General features: G+C 38.8%; 1 protein-coding gene across 1 annotated transcript in view; it reads left to right on the top strand.

The window, feature by feature from the left end:
* The window catches only part of TMEM41A (transmembrane protein 41A), an 84,741-nt gene extending 65,112 nt beyond the window's left edge, over positions 1-19,629 (top strand). The window contains exon 5 of the mRNA XM_053698743.1: positions 19,256-19,629. Coding sequence (XP_053554718.1) covers positions 19,256-19,470 — 215 coding nt within the window. The 3' untranslated portion in view covers positions 19,471-19,629. The remainder of the gene's footprint in view (positions 1-19,255) is intronic.
* Positions 19,630-21,457: the final 1,828 nt, after the last annotated feature.

Raw genomic sequence — 21,457 nt, 5'->3', positions numbered from 1 at the left:
TCTGCCACTCTCTGCACCCTCCTCCCAACCACTGAAAGTGAAGTGGCTTCCCTTTTGTCTTCCTCACTACCTGCCCACTTGACCCTATTCCTTCACATCTAATTCCCCCTCTGTCTCCCACCCTCACTCCGGCTCTTACTCACATATTCAACCTATCCCTTTCTACCGGCTCATTCCCTGCCTCCTTCAAATATGCAAAGGTCACCCCCATCCTCAAAAAACCCTTCCTTGACCCTAACTCCCCTGCAAACTACCGCCCCATATCACTGCTCCCGCTAGCTTCAAAATTCCTTGAAAAAATAGTTTTCGATCGCCTAACCCAATTCCTGTCCTCCAACTCATTGCTCGACCCCCTGCAATTTGGCTATTGTATAAATTTATAAAAAAAAAGACAAAAATGCTTTTGGGGAAGTTTTAGTCGGAAATGCCCTGTCCTTTAAAGAGGTTAAGGGGGTAAACATTGGGTATTTCTAAACTCAGAACAAAACTATATATATAAATATATATATATATATATATATATATATATATATATATATTATCTGAGCGAGTCAGTCAATTTAGCTCAAAGGACCACCTGATATAATATAATGATATAGGAAAACCTAAGATCACTAGTATCTGTGTCTAAGGGTGCTAGGGGGAATCACAAAAATCCATAAATCTTAAAAAGTTAAAAATAAGAAAAGAAAAAGATAGAAAAGACAAAAAGGATTCCCTAGCCAGCACTTTCTTATTATATTGTCATCAATCTATTAGAGATTGGACCCCAGGAGAGCAGCAAAATCAAGAACACACAGTGAATATGCAAGTAGATGTAGCAGTTGAAGTTCAAAGTAGCCTACAAGTTAGTAACTTGTTATATAAGCAGTTCATGCAAATATAGTCGCTTATTAGTAAAAGCAGTTCATGCATCAATGAATATATCAACCTATTTCCACTTTTGAGTAATGTGATCGTTGTAAGCTGCAAGTTAGTAATGCTGTTAGGAGAGCAGTTCATGCAAATGTAGTCACTTCATATGTTTTGGCAGTTCATATACAGGTACACAATCATATATATGGTGTGTCATAATATTGGGATAATCCTACTGAGAGCTATACTCTCATCTAAGGGTCCCTTGTTTGATCTCACCAATTCCCAAATATGCTGTCGTCCTTTGATATCTGAATGCCTACTGTATGCCTATGTGACATCCGTCGCGCAGATCTGTTCTCTGTGCAGCTCCAAGTGCCGGCTGTCTTAGCTTTCTCTCCGGGCTCGTTTGTATCACAGCAGATCCTTTGTTTACTCGAGTAAGCCACCCCGAGTCATGTTTGGAACACGTAACACGTGTTTCGCCACTAGGAACTTCCGGTGCAGCTTCTTCATGACGTATCGGTGCTATTCTTAATCAGGGGTATTTTACCTAATATAATAGGAAAGTGCTGGCTAGGGAATCCTTTTTGTCTTTTCTGTCTTTTTCTTTTCTTATTTCTAACTTTTTAAGATATATATTTTTCTCTTGCAAGATGTATCGAGTCCATGGATTCATCCATACTTGTGGGATATTCTCCTTCCTAACAGGATGTGGCAAAGAGAGCACCCACAGCAGAGCTGTCCATATAGCTCCTCCCTTAGCTCCACCCCCAGTCATTCTCTTTGCCTACTCTAAGTACTAGGAAGGATAAAGTGAGTGTGGTGACAAAAATTTTAGTTGTTATTTTCTTAAGCACGATGGGCGGAGAATCCAAGTCAGTCTGGAGACCTAACCAGGCTTGAAACAAGGGTAAACAGGCCAAGAAGCCTGCAGCTGCCTCCAAGACAGCATGAAGGGGTAGCCCCCGATCCGGGACCGGATCTAGTAGGGGGTAGACTCTTTCTCTTCGCTCAGGCTTGGGCAAGAGATGTTCACGATTCCTGGGCTTTAGAAATTGTGTCCCAGGGATATCTTCTGGACTTCAAAGACCCCCCCCCCCCCCAAAAGGGGGAGATTTCACATTTCTCAATTGTCTGCAAACCAGACAAACAGAGAGGCGTTCTTAAGCTGTGTAGAAGACCTACATACCATGGGAGTGATCCGCCCAGTTCCAAAAGCGGAACAAGGGCTAGGTTTTACTCAAACCTGTTTGTGGTTCCCAAAAAAGAGGGAACTTTCAGACCAATCTTGGATCTCAAAATTCTAAACAAGTTCCATAGAGTACCATCATTCAAGATGGAGACTATTCTACCTCTGATCCAGGAGGGTCAATATATGACTACCGTGGACTTAAAGGATGCGTATTCACAGAGATCATCATCAATTCCTCAGATTCACCTTTCTGACAGGCATTACCAGTTAGTGGCTCTTCCCTTCGGGTTGGCCATGGCTCCCAGAATTTTGACAAGGGTGCTAGGGTCCCTTTTGGCGGTTCTAAGACCGCGGGGCATAGCTGTGGCGCCTTATCTAGACGACATCTTAATTCAGGCGTCGACTTTCCAGTTAACCAAGTCTCATACGGACATCGTGTTGGCTTTTCTAAGATCTCAGGGGTGGAAGATGAACATAAAAAAGAGTTCTCTCTTCCCTCTCACAAGAGTTTCCTTCCTAGGGACTCTGATAGACTCGGTAGAAATTAAAATATTTCTGACGGAGGTCAGAAAATCAAAGCTCCTAACCACTTGCCAAGCTCTTCATTCCATTCCTCGGCCATCAGTGGCTCAGTGTATGGAGGTAATCGGACTCATGGTAGCGGCAATGGACATAGTTCCTTTTGCCCGCCTACACCTCAGACCACTGCAACTATGCATGCTCAAACAGTGGAATGGGGATTATACAGATTTATATCCTCAAATACATCTGGATCAGGAGACCAGAGATTCTCTTCTCTGGTGGTTGTCTCAGGACCACCTGTCTCAGGGAATGAGTTTCCGCAGGCCAGAGTGGCTCATAGTAACGACAGATGCCAGCCTGCTGGGCTGGGGTGCAGTCTGGAACTCCCTGAAAGCACAGGGCTTATGGTCTCGGGAGGAAACTCTCCTCCAGATAAACATTCTAGAACTGAGAGTGATATTCAATGCGCTTCAGGCGTGGCTTCAGCTAGCTGCGGCCAAATTCATCAGATTTCAGTCGGACAACATCACGACTGTAGCTTATATCAATCATCAAGGAGGAACACAGAGTTCTCTAGCGATGATGGAGGTAACCAAAATAATCAGATGGGCGGAGATTCACTCTTGCCATCTTTCAGCAATCCATATCCCAGGGGCAGAGAACTGGGAGGCGGATTTTCTAAGTCGTCAGACTTTTCATCCGGGGGAGTGGGAGCTCCATCCGGAAGTATTTGCCCAGCTGACTCAGCTATGGGGCACACCAGAATTGGATCTGATGGCGTCCCGTCAGAACGCCAAGCTTCCTTGTTACGGGTCCAGGTCCCGGGATCCCTAGGCAGTACTGATAGATGCTCTAGCAGTGCCCTGGTCCTTCAATCTGGCCTATGTATTTCCACCGTTTCCTCTCCTCCCACGTCTGGTTGCCAGAATCAAGCAGGAGAGAGCTTCGGTGATTCTGATAGCACCTGCGTGGCCACGCAGGACTTGGTATGCAGACCTAGTGGACATGTCTGACAATGTGAGGGTAAGAGAACATGCTAATGATATTAAAAACTATTGTAAAGACTCCACAGTGGCATGGCACTTTAACCTATTTCATTTTACTAATGAAGAAAATTTTAGGGTTAAAATTATTGATGTGGCAAAGGTCCCTTTCAGAGGTGGGAATAGGTACAAAATTTTGGACAGGAAGGAGTTATACTGGATTTACCAACTTAAAACCAGAATTCCTGATGGCCTAAACCTTGAATGGGACATAAGCTACTTCATATAATTATTAAAAAGCCCAGAAAAAGCTATTAAAAAGCTAGCATCTTGTATGAGGATAGTCTTACTATAGCTAAATAAAATAAAAGACAATAAAATAAAAGACAAAAGATACTATAAGAAGGAAACATGTAGCAATGTGACAAGTACCTTTTGGTTCCATATGTAAAGAATTGTTTTTTTAAAAAATTTCTTACTAAAAGATACAGTTTATTACAAAAATTATCTAGATATATTTTAGTATCAAAAATAGTTCATGTCTGTTGTGGATCCATATTGTATATACCATAACATTTATAATAACATCTATAAAAACTTATTAAATTTAATTCCCCAGAAGTTATGAATAGGGGATACGAGAAATAATTAATTACTCAGATACCATCATGATTAAAGGTCATTTTCCAAAGTAGCTCTGCAAATAAAATAAAATACAATAATTGTTCTTTCTATTTTGATTCAGTTTTAATGTATATTGGATAATGTACACTGTAGCATATTTTATGTTAAATACATATACTTTTAATGTTTGTTTGTTTCACATTAAGGGGTTAAATATGCAATTAATATGTCCCAGTATAAGAGGGCCATGTTTAGGAACACCTGTAGTCTCTGATGAAGCGCCACTAGGGGGCGTGAAACACGTCAGACGTTCTTTCCATGTCACACTTGTTTTGCCTGTAAGAGAATAAAGTGAGTTTTTTTTTTAATTTAATGCTGGTGCTGCCTTTTCTATTTTATATGCTGTATTGTGGCAATCGATTCATTGCCAATCCTAGGCACTGCACCCAGTCACCGCATGACCTTCGTGTTTAACTTTGCCATTACCACGGCGGCGTCTGTGACGTCATCACCCTGAGCCACAGTCCGGACCGGCATGGGAGTTTGGAGCGGCCGCTTGCCTTATACCTCTAGTGGACATGTCATCTGTTCCACCGTGGACTCTGCCGATGAGGCAGGACCTTCTAATCCAAGGTCCATTCAAGCATCCAAATCTAATTTCTCTGCGTCTGACTGCTTGGAGATTAAACGCCTGATTTTATCAAAGCGTGGTTTCTCTGAGTCGGTCATTGATACCCTGATTCAAGCTAGAAAGCCTGTCACCAGGAAAATTTATCATAAGATATGGCGAAAATATCTTTGTTGGTGTGAATCCAAGGGTTACTCATGGAGTAAGATTAGGATTCCTAGGATATTGTCTTTTCTCCAAGAAGGATTGGAGAAGGGATTATCAGCTAGCTCCTTAAAAGGACAGATATCTCCTTTGTCTATTCTTTTACACAAGCGTCTGGCAGATGTCCCAGACGTTCAGGCGTTTAGTCAGGCTTTAGTCAGAATCAAGCCTGTATTTAAACCCGTTGCTCCGCCGTGGAGCCTAAACTTAGTTCTTAAAGTTCTTCAAGGGGTTCCGTTTGAACCTATGCATTCCATAGATATTAAGCTTCTATCTTGGAAAGTTCTGTTTTTAGTAGCTATCTCTTTGGCTCGAAGAGTTTCTGAGTTATCTGCTTTACAGTGTGACTCACCTTATCTTGTTTTCCATGCAGATAAGGTGGTTTTGCGTACCAAACCTGGATTCCTTCCTAAGGTTGTTTCTAATAGGAATATCAATCAGGAAATTGTTGTTCCTTCGCTATGTCCTAATCCTTCTTCAAAGAAGGAACGTCTGTTGCACAATCTTGATGTGGTTCGTGCTTTAAAGTTCTACTTACAAGCAACTAAAGATTTCCGTCAAACATCTTCATTGTTTGTTGTTTATTCTGTTAAGCGGAGAGGTCAAAAGGCTACGGCTACCTCTCTTTCTTTTTGGTTGAAAAGCATCATCCGTTTGGCTTATGAGACTGCTGGCCAGCAGCCTCCTGAAAGGATTACTGCTCATTCTACTAGAGCAGTGGCTTCCACATGGGCTTTTAAAAATGAGGCTTCTGTTGAACAGATTTGTAAGGCGGCGACTTGGTCTTCACTTCATACTTTTTCTTCTTCGGAGGCTATTTTTGGGAGAAAGGTTCTGCAAGCAGTGGTGCCTTCCATTTAGGTACCTGTCTTGTCCCTCCCTTCATCCGTGTCCTAAAGTTTTGGTATTGGTATCCCACAAGTATGGATGAATGCGTGGACTCGATACATCTTGGAAGAGAAAACAGAATTTATGCTTACCTGATAAATTTCTTTCTCTTGCGATATATCGAGTCCACGGCCCGCCCTGTCTCTTTAAGACAGGTAGTATATTTTTATTTTAAAAAAACTTCAGTTACCTCTGCACCCTATAGTTTCTCCTTTTTCATCCTAGCTTTCGGTCGAATAACTGGGGGGGTGGAGCAGCTCTGCTGTCGGTGCTCTCTTTGCCACTTCCTGTTAGGAAGGAGAATATCCCACAAGTATGGATGAATCTGTGGACTCGATACATCGCAAGAGAAAGAAATTTATCAGGTAAGCATAAATTCTGTTTTTATTATTTTATTTTTTTAGTAGAAAACCCAAAGTATTGATCTAGGCCCATTTTGGTATATTTCATGCCACCATTTCACAGCCAAATGCGATCAAATTAAAAAAAATTGTTAACCTTTTCACTGAAATTATTTACAAACCGCTTGTGCAATCATGACACAAATGGTTGTAAGTGCTTCTCTGGGATCCCCTTTGTTCAGAAATAGCAGACATATATGGCTTTGGCATTGCTTTTTGGTAATTAGAAGGCCGCTCATTGCAGCTGCGCACCACACTTGTATTATGCCCAGCAGTGAAAGGGTTAATTAGGTAGCTTGTAAGGTTAATTTTAGCTTTAGTATATAGATCCCACCCACTGATCCCTCTCAAACAGCTCTCTTCCCTCCCCCACCCCCAATGGTCACATCCATCCTAAGTACTGTCAGAAAGTCTGCCAGTATGAAAATAAAAGGCCTTTTTATTTTTGTAAAAAAAAAAATGAAAATATTTTTTCTGCGGTGTAGGATACTTCCCAAACAGCTCTCTAACACTCCCCCCTCTTCCTATTAGCCTCCATCTTAGGTACTGGCAGCTGTTTTTTTCTGTAGTGTAGCTGCCCCCCATTACCCTACCTCCCTCCCCCTCCCAGATTGCGTTCCCACCCTTTCCACACCTTTCCAACATATGAGCCCCCTCTCCATCCTTTCCCCTCCTCTGCCCTCCCTCCTTTCCCCTCACTGGTGCTGCCATTTTTTTTTCTGTAGCGTAGCAGTCTCACCTGCTCCCGCCCCCCTCCAGCGATGGGCTGCCCACCCACCCAGCTCCTAACCCTTCCACACCACCAACGATTGGCACCATCGCTGGCCGATGTAGAGAGGGCTACAGAGTGGTCTGTATCGGTTACTGACCGGAGGGTATTGCACGATGCCTCAATATCGAGGCATCGCTGCAATACCCTTAGAGCGCCTTGAAGCGATCGCTTCCAGCGCTCATTTTGACTGATGATGTGCTAGGTACGTCCGCGGTCGTTAAGGGTCATTTTTTGTAGGACGAACCTAGCATGTCCTCTGTCGTTAAGGGGTTAAGCAACTTTCTAATTTCCTCCTATCATCAATTTTTCTTTGTTCTTATGAGCCGGCCCATCTTTAGTTCAGCACCTGGGCAGCGCTTGCTGATTGGTGGCTAAAATGTAACCACCAATCAGCAAGTGCTACCCAGGGTTCTGAACCAAACATAGGCTGATTCATAAACTTACATTCCTGCTTTTTCAATTAAAGATACCAAGAGAACAAAGACAAATTGAATAAGATAACTATAAATGATGATGACTTCTGGCATCAATATGAGGTTTGTTTAAAGATATGGGAAAGTCATTTGTTTAACTTCTTCCCAAATGTTAAATTGAGTATTGAAAAATAGAATAGTGCTTTTCAATGAATGATACCTTTCCTGCAAGTTGTCATTAATGCACCTTCAACATCGCTGGTTGTCAGAAATTGCAGCCGTCCTTTAACCGCTATGAATTTTTTTTGTCTCGATCTCTGAACCAATCAAATTCCTGTCCAACTGGCTCGCTGAAGCTAATACAGTGTGCTAGTGCGCATGCGGTATGTTGCGCAATATATCATTATCGGATCCTCTTGATTGTCTCGTATTCGTATTCGCGTATTCATGTTAAATTTGTGCATGCGTAGTGGCTACCTAGTGGAATACCAATGACGTAAGGGTAAACAGTGAATCGGAGACTCTTTCTTGATTCACTGTTTCACCTTGGATTGCTGCCAATATCGTCGAGAAGTATCTTCAGGTACTTTGATTAGATATCATATGATTATATACTTAATTATCAAAGCACAATTCACCAAGCTACACATTGTCAACAATTTCAAAGTTCTATTGATTTTTTAGTATTGCGTTCGTGGAAGATATTCTTTTTTCCCCCTTCTAGTTCGGTAAGTAAACACTGGATATTGTAATTCGCTGCTTACTTGACCATATTTGGAGTATTACACATTAGCTTTAAATAGCTTTAAAACAGTCCATCTCAGGAGACCGCAAGAGGTATGACGTATAGAGGGGGTGAGATTACTCTATACGTGAATCGGATCCAGGGCTGAAAGCAGGAGTGGGTGGAGGAAGTAATGAAAATCGATGTTGCGGTCAGTCTTTAGAAAATACAAATTTTATGAAAATACATTATATTTTTTTTAAAAAAAGAAGCGTTTGAGGTTACTATAGTAATATCTAATTAATAGACCTTGCGAATTTAGGAATTGTTTACCATCGGTTTAAGGCTGAAACATCCTGAATAGGATAACTATAAATGATGATGACCTCTGGCATCAATATGAGGTTTGTTTAAGTCTGATACTGGGATTTGAGAATTTTAGAAAAAAAAGTACTAAATCTTTGTGCTTGTTCTATGGGGTTTTTTTTTGTATAAGAATTAAAAATATACTTCAGTGAAATTCTCAAAAACTCTGCTAATCAGAATTTAGGGAAGAATGAAGCAACTGGTTTGTCCAGTATTTCAAATGCTAAAGCAATAAAGACTTGGAATATGGTGATATTTTTCTTTTTCAAATTACCAAACAAATTTTTAATTATATTATTATTCTTAGTACTAACACTAATTATAATAATGTTTCTTTTCATTTAATTTTAAACAGCACTGTGGATAGTAGGAAATGCATTTATTTTTTTATCTTAAATGGTAGAAAAGCTCTTAAAGGGACACTAAACCCAAAAAAATTCTCTCATGATTCAAGTAGAGAATACAATTTTAAACAACATTCCAATTTACTTGTATTATCTAATGTGCTTCATTCCTTAGATATCGTTTGCTGAAGAAATAGCAATTCACATGTGTGAGCCAATCACATGAGGCATCTATGTGCAGCAACCAATCAGCAGCCCCTGAGCCTATCTAGATATGCTTTTCAGCAAAGTATTTCAAGAGAATTAAGCAAATTAGATAATAGAAGTAAATTAGAAAGTTGTTTAAAATTGTACTCTCTTTCTAAATCTTGAAAGAAAAAATTTGGGTTTCATGTACCTTTAACCCCTTAATGACCGCAGCACTTTTCCATTTTCTGTCCGTTTGGGACCAAGGCTATTTTTACATTACTGCGGTGTTTGTGTTTAGCTGTAATTTTCCTCTTACTCATTTACTGTACCCACACATATTATATACCATTTTTCTCGCCATTAAATGGACTTTCAGAAGATACCATTATTTTCATCATATCTTATAATTTACTATAAAAAAAATATAAAATATGAGGAAAAAATGAAAAAAAAAACACTTTTTCTAACTTTGACCCCCAAAATCTGTTACACATCTACAACCACCAAAAAATAACATGCTAAATAGTTTCTAAATTTTGTCCTGAGTTTAGAAATACCCAATGTTTACATGCACTTTGCTTTTTTTGCAAGTTATAGGCCCATAAATACAAGTAGCACTTTGCTATTTCCAAACCATTTTTTTCAAAATTAGCGCTAGTTACATTGGAACACTGATATCTTTCAGGAATCCCTGAATATACATTGACATGTATATATTTTTTTTTAGAAGACATCCCAAAGTATTGATCTAGGCCCATTTTGCTATATTTCATGCCACCATTTCACCGCCAAATGCGATCAAATAAAAAAAATTGTTCACTTTTTCACAATTTTTTTCACAAACTTTAGGTTTCTCACTGAAATTATTTACAAACAACTTATGCAATTATATCATAAATGGTTGTAAATGCTTCTCGGGGATCCCCTTTGTTCAGAAATAGCAGACTTATATGGCTTTGGCTTTGCTTTTTGGTAATTAGAAGGCTGCTAAATGCCACTGCGCACCACACGTGTATTATGCCCAGCAGTGAAGGGGTTAATTAGGGAGCATGTAGGGAGCTTCTAGGGTTAATTTTAGATTTAGTGTAGTGTAGTAGACAACCCCAAGTATTGATCTAGGCCCATTTTGGTATATTTCATGCTACCATTTCACCGCCAAATGCGATCAAATTAAAAAAACGCAAAATTTTTCACAATTTTAGGTTTCTCACTGAAATTATTTACAAACAGCTTGTTCAATTATGGCACAAATTATTGTAAATGCTTCTCTGGGATCCCCTTTGTTCAGAAATAGCAGACATATATGACTTTGGCATTGCTTTTTGGTAATTAGAAGGCCGCTAAATACTGCTGCGCATCACACGTGTATTATGGCTAGCAGTGAAGGGGTTAATTAGGTAGTTTGTAGGGAGCTTGCCGGGTTAATTTTAGCTTTAGTGTAGAGATCAGCCTCCCACCTGACACATACCACCCCTGATCCCTCCCAAACAGCTCCCTTCCCTCCCCCACCCCACAATTGTCCCCGCCATCTTAAGTACTGGCAGAAAGTCTGCCAGTACTCAAATAAAAGTTTTTTAAAAAAAAAATTATCATATTTACATATGCTGATGTGTAGGATCCCCCCCTTAGCCCCCAACCTCCCTGATCTCCCCCAAAACAGCTCTCTAACCCTCCCCCTCTGCCTTATTGGGGGCCATCTTGGGTACTGGCAGCTGTCTGCCAGTACCCAGTTTGCAGAAAAAAAAAAAAAAAAATCCGTTTTTTCTGTAGTGTACCTTCCCCCCCCCACACAAACCAACCCCCACCACCTAACTGAGGTTTATATTTTAATATAATTTTCCCCCATTCTTTCAGTTTTGTACAATTTTTTTTCTGTAGTGTAGCGATTCCCACCCACTCCCTCCCCGATCCCGCCCCCCTCCAGATCAGCATGGCCATCTATGCCCGCCACCCGCCTCCCATACCGGCTCCCACCCACCAACGAAAATAGCCACGGATCTCCAGTGCAAAGAGGGTCACAGAGTGGCTCTCTCTGCACCGGATGGCTAAAATTTTTTATTGCAGGATGCCACGATATCGAGGCATCCTGCAATAATCGGAAAGCAGCTGGAAGTGATCAGGATCGCTTCCAGCTGCTTTCCAGACCGAGGACGTGCAGGGTACGTCCTTGGTCGTTAACTAACTTTCTTTTGAGGACGTACCCTGCACGTCCTCGGTCGTTAAGGGGTTAAGCTTACTATGGGAAGGTGTTAAAAAGACAAAAAGGGAAGGAAGCAAATAGGTTTGAATAATTTGGGAGAATATCTGTAGTGCAAAGCATGAAACACAGAGAAGTAAAGTTTTAATTGGTGTCTGGAAACAGGTAATAAGAACAATGTGAGAGAATATGGAGAGCTTGGAAATCTGGGTCATTAAAGGGACAGTTTACTCAAAAATGTTCTCCCCTTTACTTTGTTCCCAATGATCCACTTTACCTGCTGCAGTGTAATAAATTGTTTACAAGTATTTCCATTACCCTTATATTTGCATTTGAAATAGTTTATTTAGGCTGTGATATCCCCACCCTTCCTGAAAGTTTTTGGCCTCAAGGCCAAGCTGTGTTAACACAGCCAGTAGAAGAAATTACAATCGCAGTGGGTTATAGAACCTGGTTTCTCAACAGCCGGGCCGTGGCCCAGTACCGGGCCGTGATAGCCCTGCTGGTGGGTCCTGACCTGTCATACCCCCACTGCACACTCTTACCCCACTGCACACCAGGGGCAGACTGAGACCAATCAAGGCCCCAGGAAAACTGTCTCACACTGACCCAAATGTATTCAAATTTATGCATATGAACATGGTAGCCTCCCTGCTCTAATCCCAACAGGCCCATCAACCTCCAGAGCAACGACCCCCAATATTAAGGGCCAAACCTCACACTCCATGGCCCTCACAGCGACAGAATGTTTGGTAGGTTTAGACTGTCTAGCTGGTGGGGAATCTAGCACACCTGAAGTAAACTTTATCCCAAAGTTTAAAGAGTTATAATTAGTTGTAGTAGGTGGCGCAAAACAAGTTGCTATTCCCAATGTGTCTTACTGTAAATATGTGTGATAATATGTGGGCTCAATATATGTTAATGTTTTGATGAGTCCTAATTTTATATTCTCTTTTGGAAAAAAATGGATGTCGAAACTATTTAAGAAATAAATATGATCCTTTATTTGATTATGGTAAATTTACCCAATAGTAGTGATGCTAAAAGTACAGTTAAACAAAAATTATTACAATTCCTTCAAAGTTTAAAAAATGACACCGGTGTCTCTATGTATAAAAATGTACATAATATATAAAAAATAAATTAAATTAAAATAATAACGTTGAAATCTTATAATTTATACAGTTTTGGGTTTATCACAAGTTGTAATTTCTAACAGAATGTTTGTCGATACAATTTTATAGTGGATAAAACAATAGTTGCTGTATAGTTCATATAGGATACTTTGTTTCAAGTTCAGCTATGCAATTGAGATCTTATCTTAGGCAACTATATATCAAATGTAGAGGTATGTTGGTGCGATTTTTATCACACTATAATATAAGTATACAAATTAGTACCTTGAAGTGTATCTGTTTGATATCACTTTTGTGAGATAATTGCGGTTATATAAACGCCGCTATGCCAGTGTTTTGATTAAGTTTCAAGATCAAGCTGGTGGCAGTTCTATATGAGCTGCTGGCGGTTAAATAAATGCCGCTTTGGTTTCCTCTTATTAGGTGGGCTTATCTGTTTGCTGCGAGAAAATTCACTTTTATATAAGTGTTTGGGTAGTTGTCGTGGCCGCTCAGTTACCTTATCCTTTGTCGGTCAGTGACCGATCGCGCTCTTAAGGGTTTCTTGGTGGGATCTTCGTTGCGGTTAAGTGCTAACCGTTTGCTGATGTTTTTTAAGTATCTCCGGTTTTTCTATTCTGTGGCTTCCCAGGTTTCTTAGATCTTGAAAAAGGCTGTCCAGCCGAAACATGTTGATACCAGAGCACACCTGCACAGGATTTGAGAAGACAAAGTGAATACCAGCTATACACAGTTGAAATATTCAAGTTCCCACTGAGCGGCATATATTTAACCGCAAAGATCACATTGATAACTAGAAATCCTTTTTCTACTTATCCTACAAACTTTCTACTTATCCCAACAACCACATTTCAGCACCCAGATCGGTCACTGACCGACATCTGAGAAACCTGGGAACAACAGACCGGAAAGGCACGCAAAAATTCCACATCAGGAGGTTATCCAACAACCATACCATCGTGATCGGTCACTGACCTACAGACAAGCCACAGAATAGAAAAACCGGAGATACTTAAAAAACATCAGCAAACGGTTAGCACTTAACCGCAACGAAGATCCCACCAAGAAACCCTTAAGAGCGCGATCGGTCACTGACCGACAAAGGATAAGGTAACTGAGCGGCCACGACAACTACCCAAACACTTATATAAAAGTGAATTTTCTCGCAGCAAACAGATAAGCCCACCTAATAAGAGGAAACCAAAGCGGCATTTATTTAACCGCCAGCAGCTCATATAGAACTGCCACCAGCTTGATCTTGAAACTTAATCAAAACACTGGCATAGCGGCGTTTATTTAACCGCAATTATCTCACAAAAGTGATATCAAACGGATACACTTCAAGGTACTAATTTGTATACTTATATTATAGTGTGATAAAAATCGCACCAACATACCTCTACATTTGATATATAGTTGCCTAAGATAAGATCTCAATTGCATAGCTGAACTTGAAACAAAGTATCCTATATGAACTATACAGCAACTATTGTTTTATCCACTATATAATTGTATCGACAAACATTCTGTTAGAAATTACAACTTGTGATAAACCCAAAACTGTATAAATTATAAGATTTCAACGTTATTATTTTAATTTAATTTATTTTTTATATATTATGTACATTTTTATACATAGAGACACCGGTGTCATTTTTTAAACTTTGAAGGAATTGTAATAATTTTTGTTTAACTGTACTTTTAGCATCACTACTATTGGGTAAATTTACCATAATCAAATAAAGGATCATATTTATTTCTTAAATAGTTTCGACATCCATTTTTTTCCAAAAGAGAATATAAAATTAGGACTCATCAAAACATTAACATATATTGAGCCCACATATTATCACACATATTTACAGTAAGACACATTGGGAATAGCAACTTGTTTTGCGCCATCTACTACAACTAACCTCACAGCGACAGACCCTCGGCAGGACCCCCCACACGCCAGACCCCCCACTAAACCCACACTGAACTGCTTAGTTACTGATAGGGCAAATCCCTGCTGCTTAATATATATATATATATATATATATACACACACACATACTACCGGGCCCTGGACATGTCCAGCTAAAATTTACCGGGCCTTGAGGTCACTTTGGTTGAGAACCACTGTTATAGAAGATATAAAGTAATAAAATGTTAATTTTTCATTGTTCTCTCCAAGTATTTATGATTGGTTTATTGACAGATATAAGATAAAGAAGCAGGCATATGTACACAATGTAATAAAGTAATAAGATCTGATTATACCTACAAGCTCAACCCATTTTATTAGGTTGTGGCTTCAAAACACAAAATCAGCTAATTCATAACACAAAAAAGCCTTAAAAAACAAATCTTATACATTTTATACTCTGTAGCTGGTAAAAAACGTAATTGGAAATTAAGGGAAATACATTTTTACAGTATACTGTCCCTTTATGTGTGATAAAGAGCAGGTTTGGTGCTGATGTCACATTAGTTGTGAGGACCACAATTAATTAACCGGACAATTACATAAGAGAGTAACGATTTAGAAGCGAGGGAAGTGGGTTCATGAATCGAGCTTTACAGATGAATTAGTGAGAAGTAGAAAAGAGAGCCGTTTTATTGTTATGACAATTAAGTATAAGAGGAAGGAGGAGGAACAGAGGCAGGCAGCATACTAAGAAACGGTTGTGATAACTATTAAAGGGTCACTAAACACATTGTAAAATACATTTGTGTTGTCTTATTATAGAATAACTAAACAGTCAGCCATGTCTTAAGATTTCTAGAACAAATTAACAGCTTGTTTGCTTCAATTGTTTTTTTTTTTAAAAGCCAAACCCCATCCACCTATGAATCCTCTTCCGCACTCTTTTATGTACAATTTTTATTTTATTTGAAAGGAAACTTATAGATTGACATCCGGATAATATTTGAGAAAATGAAATGTGTCTCTATTATATGTGATCCTTTATACATATATATTTGAATGTAGATTTCCATTGCCTTTATGCAGTCAGGTTTCAGAGTGACATATGAACACAATTTGAACACCAGATGTTACTTAAAAATAAACTCATCAACTGAACAGCATTCATGGTATGCCCATTATGGTGCTACCCCTCTTTTATGTTCCTCTTTTTCTTTCATAAGGTGGTGAGAATCTGCAAGCTATTACTCCTGGGATTCAACTCCTGGCCACTAAAAGGAGGCCAAACTCCAAGAGCACTTAATGTCTCCCACCTCTCTGGTATGACAGTCCTATCTCTCCTTCCACAGGAAGAAGATAAAGAAATGAGGTGTCTTCAGACTTATTTAAAGCCCATTTTCCCCTCAGAGTGCTGCTACTGGGAGATAGAGAGGAGGCTGAAGTATTGGGCAGTGACACAATTACTCCCATCAAGAAGTAAGTCACAAGCCTATCACAGCTGTTGTGGGGACCGGTCCCTTAGCCTTCTCCTGTTGTCGTCCATATACTCCGTAAATTTACGTACAGCTAAATCCTCTGCTGTAATGTGCTTAGCACTGAATGGGCTATCTGGAATCAGTCATTTCAGCAGCTGGTAAGCACAGTGGCGTGGTACATGTCAGGTTTGGACATATTTGCACTCACATAGCCTACATTCTATTAGCATTATGTTACATCATAGCCACTGGACATCATTTATTACAGACATTACCACATTTACATTAGACATTATCATGTTCTATTATCTTTGTGTTTTATATGGAGACTTTAGGTGGCAGTAAGGACCTCTTTTATTGAGACAATACCCCTTTTTATTTATTTTTTTACAAATGTATTATGTAAGTACTTATTTCTGTAAGTATTTACTGTTTTTACTATAGCACTATGTGTACACGCACTTTCTCTGTCAGTTATTTCAACTTCCCTATGTGTACCTGCTCAGTTTTTCAGTTAATGTGCTCCTTTATTTAATAGCACGCGCTGGCTTCACCTATGTAGCTTAATGCTAATATGTTAATCCAAGTAAAGACAAATTATTATATCTTTATATAAATTATCTTTATATAGCTTGCTTGCCAGCGCAACTGAAGTACTCCCAAATTAGATTCTTTGCTACTGAGATGAACCACAGGCTACTGTCGCCACTCATCACTCCGCCCTCCACCCTATTATGCTATCCAGCGCTGTGTCTAAGTAGTGCACTCCAGAGTTCTCGCTCAGGATGTCTTAAACTTTACAATTAAACAATTTAAAAAAAAAATAATAATTACTGCTCCTGCTCCCGTGCCTTCCCTTAACTGCTCTACCACCCCCTGTGGAGGCATGCCCCACAGTTTAAAAAATGCCACTTATGAGGAAAGTACATCTTTTAAAGACCCTATGGATAGAAAATTAGAGTCTTTTCACAGAAGAGTATTTCTACAAGCTGGTTAGATGTTCAAACCAGAAATAAGTATTGCTTTTATTGCAGCTGCTTCTACTCTTTGAGGTGATAATCTTTATGATAAGATCTCAGAAGATTCTATAGATGATGATATTCAGAACCGTTTGAAACTTCTTAGCTCAGCATGCTATTGTTGACATAATTAGATTTAATGATAAAAATATGGCCTTATCGGTTTTTACCAGAAGTGCTTTGTGGCTCAAATCATGGTTAGCTGACATGGTTTCAAAATCTAGACTTTTATTTCTTCCTTTTCAAGGAAACATTTTGTTAGGGCCTGGTCTAAATTCCATAATCTCTACCGTGACTGGAGGAAAATAAACTTTTCTTCCTCAGGGCAAGAAGTCCAAAGGAAAGTTTTCGTTCCTTTTGTCAATATAGGAACCAAATATCCTCCTCCCCTTCACAAGAACAAGATTCTTCCAGATCCTCCTGGAAGTCCAACCCCAATTGGAACAAGGCCAAACAGTCAGAAAAGCCTTCTTCCTCAGCATGACAGTGCGGCCCCCGATCCAGATACCCTTCTGGTAGGGTGCAGATTACTCCTTTTTCAGAAGGCCTGGTATCAATGGTTTTGAGATCCTTTGGTTTGGTAAAAATAGTTTCCCATGGGTACAGAATAGGATTCAAATCAAGTCCTCTTAGTGGAAGGTTTCTTCTGTCTCGTGTTCCAAAGCACACGCCCTTTTAAAATGTATTCAGGTTCTGGAACTTGGGTGTGGTAGTTTCAAGAAAGAAATGACTTTCTGGCCCATTCTGGATTTGAAAATAAGTTTCTTAGGGTTCTTACCTTTTTAAATGGAGACAATTCTGACTATTCCTCCCCTTGTTCAGCAAGGTCAGTTTATGCCCACAATAGATTTGAAGGTGGCTTATCTTCATATTCCTATCCATAAAGACCATCAGCTTTTTGCTCTACTGTTTTGTCTAGCTACTGCTCCCAGAATTTATACAAGGTACTGGGAGCTATTTTGCCTGTAATAAGAGCTCAAAGTATTTAGGCAGATCCATACCTAGACGATATCTTAGTACAAGCTCCATCTTTATCAGAATCTCATAGCAACAGTCTTTTGTTGTTTCTTCACAAAACAGGGTTGTAGAATGAATGTTCGAAATGAAACAGTGCCTGTACACTTAGAAATGTGTTGCTTTTAAATACATTTTTATGTCTACATCCAGAGGAATTGCTTCTTTGTTTAGGAGCTTTTGCATCTACATGATACATTGTAGCAGTTGTGATAAGCAGTCTAACACCCACAGTGGAGCTAGTAGCTGTCTTCCTGTTTGGAGTGGAGCTGTCTTCCTGTTTGGAGTCTCCGTTTGATTTGGGGTGTAGACGGTGAGCCTGACACAGATCCCAAATGCCTGATAAAACAGCCTGTTTGGGGCTGAGAAAGGCGTTACATGCTAAGGGCATACTGTGATACCCCCCTAGTTCACTACTTGTTTTTATTATACTTTTTTTAATAAATGTAAAGTTTTTTATTTTATTTAAAAAAAGTAGTGTTATCACCTTTATTACAGTGTCCATTTTGATGTGGTTTGGTTGCACACCCGTGTGTCCATTTGGTCCTGCACTTAGCTTTACCTTCACTGGAGACCCTGGAGTTGGTAAGCTGATACACAATTCTAAATGTATCAGTCCGCTTCTACTAGCACATAGGTGTGCTTGATCAAAATGTGAGTACCCTTTTGGCTATTTTTACCATTGCCACATTGATCTGGTTGATGTGCACATGTAGTGTTTTTCCTTGTATTATAGAACACTTCTGTCTGGGAATCCCTGAGTGGGTGAGCTGATACGCCCTTAAGTATATCAGTCTGTTTCAACTAGCACACAAGGGTGCTCTAATAAATTGTGAGTACCCATTTGGCTGATTTCATATTCCACTTTTTATTGTCTGGAGGATCTACACATGAGGTGCCCCTTTGTTCTTCTTTTGTCATTCTAAAGTCTTCCAGATGCCTGTCTTTCAAAAAAAGCTTTGTCCCACCCAAATTGCAAGTGGACTCCACAGCTAGTCCCTAGGAGTAATAGCTTATGGCTTCTCACCACCTTATTAAAGAAAACAAAATTTATGCTTACCTGATAAATTAATTTCTGTCATGGTGGTGAGAGTCCATGTGATCCTTCCATTTTCACAAAATGTACTTATTTTTTTTCTGCATCAATTCTAGTTTGCACCACATTATCCCTACTTTGTCCTTTCCAACCTTTCTACTTCGACTTGCTTGGCTATTTGTAAGATTGGCATACCAGAGAGGTGGGAGGGATTAAGTGCTTTTTAGAGTTTTGGGAATCTTTATCTTCTCTTAGTGGCCAGCAGTTGAATCCCAGGAGTAATGGCTTGTGGACTCTCACCACCATGATAGAAATTAATTTATCAGGTAAGCATTAATTTTGTTTTCTCTCATTCATTTAGGTCTCCTGCCCTATAACTTTATCTGTGTTCAGACCGGGTCAATCCTATCCCAGTTGAAGTCATTGGATGATATGTTCTCTTGGTGGACATTACTTAATCTGCTGGGAATTGCATTGGTTGCTCTGATCCCAGGCACAATTGTTAAGAGGTATAATTGCAAGAAACTTGGCCTGGACAAGACGGATCATTTTATGAATGGCAAAAAGTCCACGTGAAGACCTTCAAATTACGTTGTGTGTAGTGAACAAATCTTTTCATGTGTAAAACTATAATTATGTAATCCTTCTGCTGTTAGAGGGTCCTGCAATATGTAATTGTCCTTCTGAATCTGGAAGACTATCAACATGAACAGTCTTAAACTCCTATTCTTTGTACACTGTGACGCTGTCACTTTTAAGCGTAATTTTTATATTGTGTGTGTGGTTCACAGCTAGTGAATGAGTTTGTAACATCAGGTGTTTTGTAATAGGCATATGTAGATATCTTGTTCCTGCTGTGGAGTTCAAGCAGTATATGTAAATACCTCCTTCATGGAGATGAATAATTATAAATATATTTGTCTACAGTTGAAATTCAGTTACCAGGAAAATTGTTAATAAGATAAGATTAAGCACCTAGTTATTGGAAATGAAAGCAGTGATTGTAGTCTCTAATCTATTAAAGGGACATGGAACCTACATTTTTCTTTAATAATTCAGATAACATACCATTTAAACAACTTTTCAGTTTACTTCTATTATCTGATTTGCTTTATTCTTTTGTTATCCTTTGTTGAAAAGCATACATAGGTAGGCTTAGGAGCTGGGAGCTAGCTGCTGATTTGTCGCTGCACATATATATGCCTGTCCTCATTGGCTTACCACTGTGTTTAGATAGCTCCTGTAGTGGATTTATTCTCCTTTAATAAAGGATACCAAGAGAATCAAGCAAAATTGATCATAGATAAAAGTCAGTTGGAAAGTTGTTTAGAATTGCATGCTCTAGCTGAACAATGAAAGTGAAATGTTTGGTTTAATGTCCCTTTAATGCATCTGAATATATCACTTTTCTGTTTAAATGTAGCATTTGTGTCAACATTGCTTTTCATTTCTAAATCAGAATATACCAGCAGAATTATCACCTTTTTTTATTTATCTTCGTAAACTTTTGTAAATTTACATTAAAGGGAACATTGTGCCTGTCACTGACATCCCAGTCATGCTGACAGATTTGTTAATATGTGAGCATGAGCTGAAATACAAGTTGGTGTGTATTAAAAACTGAAAACTGCTGCCATAGCAGAATTAAAACTCTAATTGAAGGGAAATATACATGATAATACTGATATGACAGTATTAGAAGTCTTATTCAAGGGAAATAGAAATAATACATATTGGGATAGATTACAAGTGGCACAATATTGTTAATTTGTGCTCATAATGCAAGTTGAAAGCTAATAAGGCTGAACAAGTGCAAACTAAATTTGCGCTTGTCGGGTTAGCTTGACTGAAGACCTTGCGTAAAGGGTTAGGGCTAAATGAAAATTTGCACCTAACATAACATAAACACAAAAAAAGTAAAGTGTTATACTCATATATATACACTATATATACACTGTCTAATAATTATTAATAAAAGTATTAAAAAAGTTATAAGGGTTAAAAGGTATATGGCATATGACAATGTGTTTGAATGAAAAGGGCTATAATGTTTATATACATCTCTAAATATGTGTGTGTATGAATGTGTATTTATGTGTTTATATGTGTGTATATATGTATATACATACATATAAACACATGTATACATAAACTTTGGAACCCTTCTCACTCAAATACCTGGGGAGAAAAATAAAAATATTTTTTATAGAATATTAATATGAATTATAATTTTTACTGTGTTTTTAATGTAAATATTTTACATTCCAATGTTCTTTACTTAGAAGAAAATATTCTTTGTATTTCTAAATAAAATAAAAAAAAATATATATATATATATATAGTATCAAAGTCCCAACAGGATAAGCACAGTCCTTCTTAACTCAAATAATTGCCAGGGTGCACACCAAACTTGGACTTGAATAAAATGTTACCTTTATTAATACCAATAAAAAAGCGGCATAACGTTTCGGGATTCTTACAATCCCATTTTAAAATGCCTATACATGATTCATCTCAGTGAATCTAAAAAAATATGTTTGCATGAACATCCAGTCGTGTTTAA

The sequence above is a fragment of the Bombina bombina genome, chromosome 1, assembly GCF_027579735.1.
Source record: "Bombina bombina isolate aBomBom1 chromosome 1, aBomBom1.pri, whole genome shotgun sequence".
Classification (NCBI taxonomy): domain Eukaryota; kingdom Metazoa; phylum Chordata; class Amphibia; order Anura; family Bombinatoridae; genus Bombina; species Bombina bombina.
This window is presented reverse-complemented; position numbering and strand designations above follow the sequence as displayed.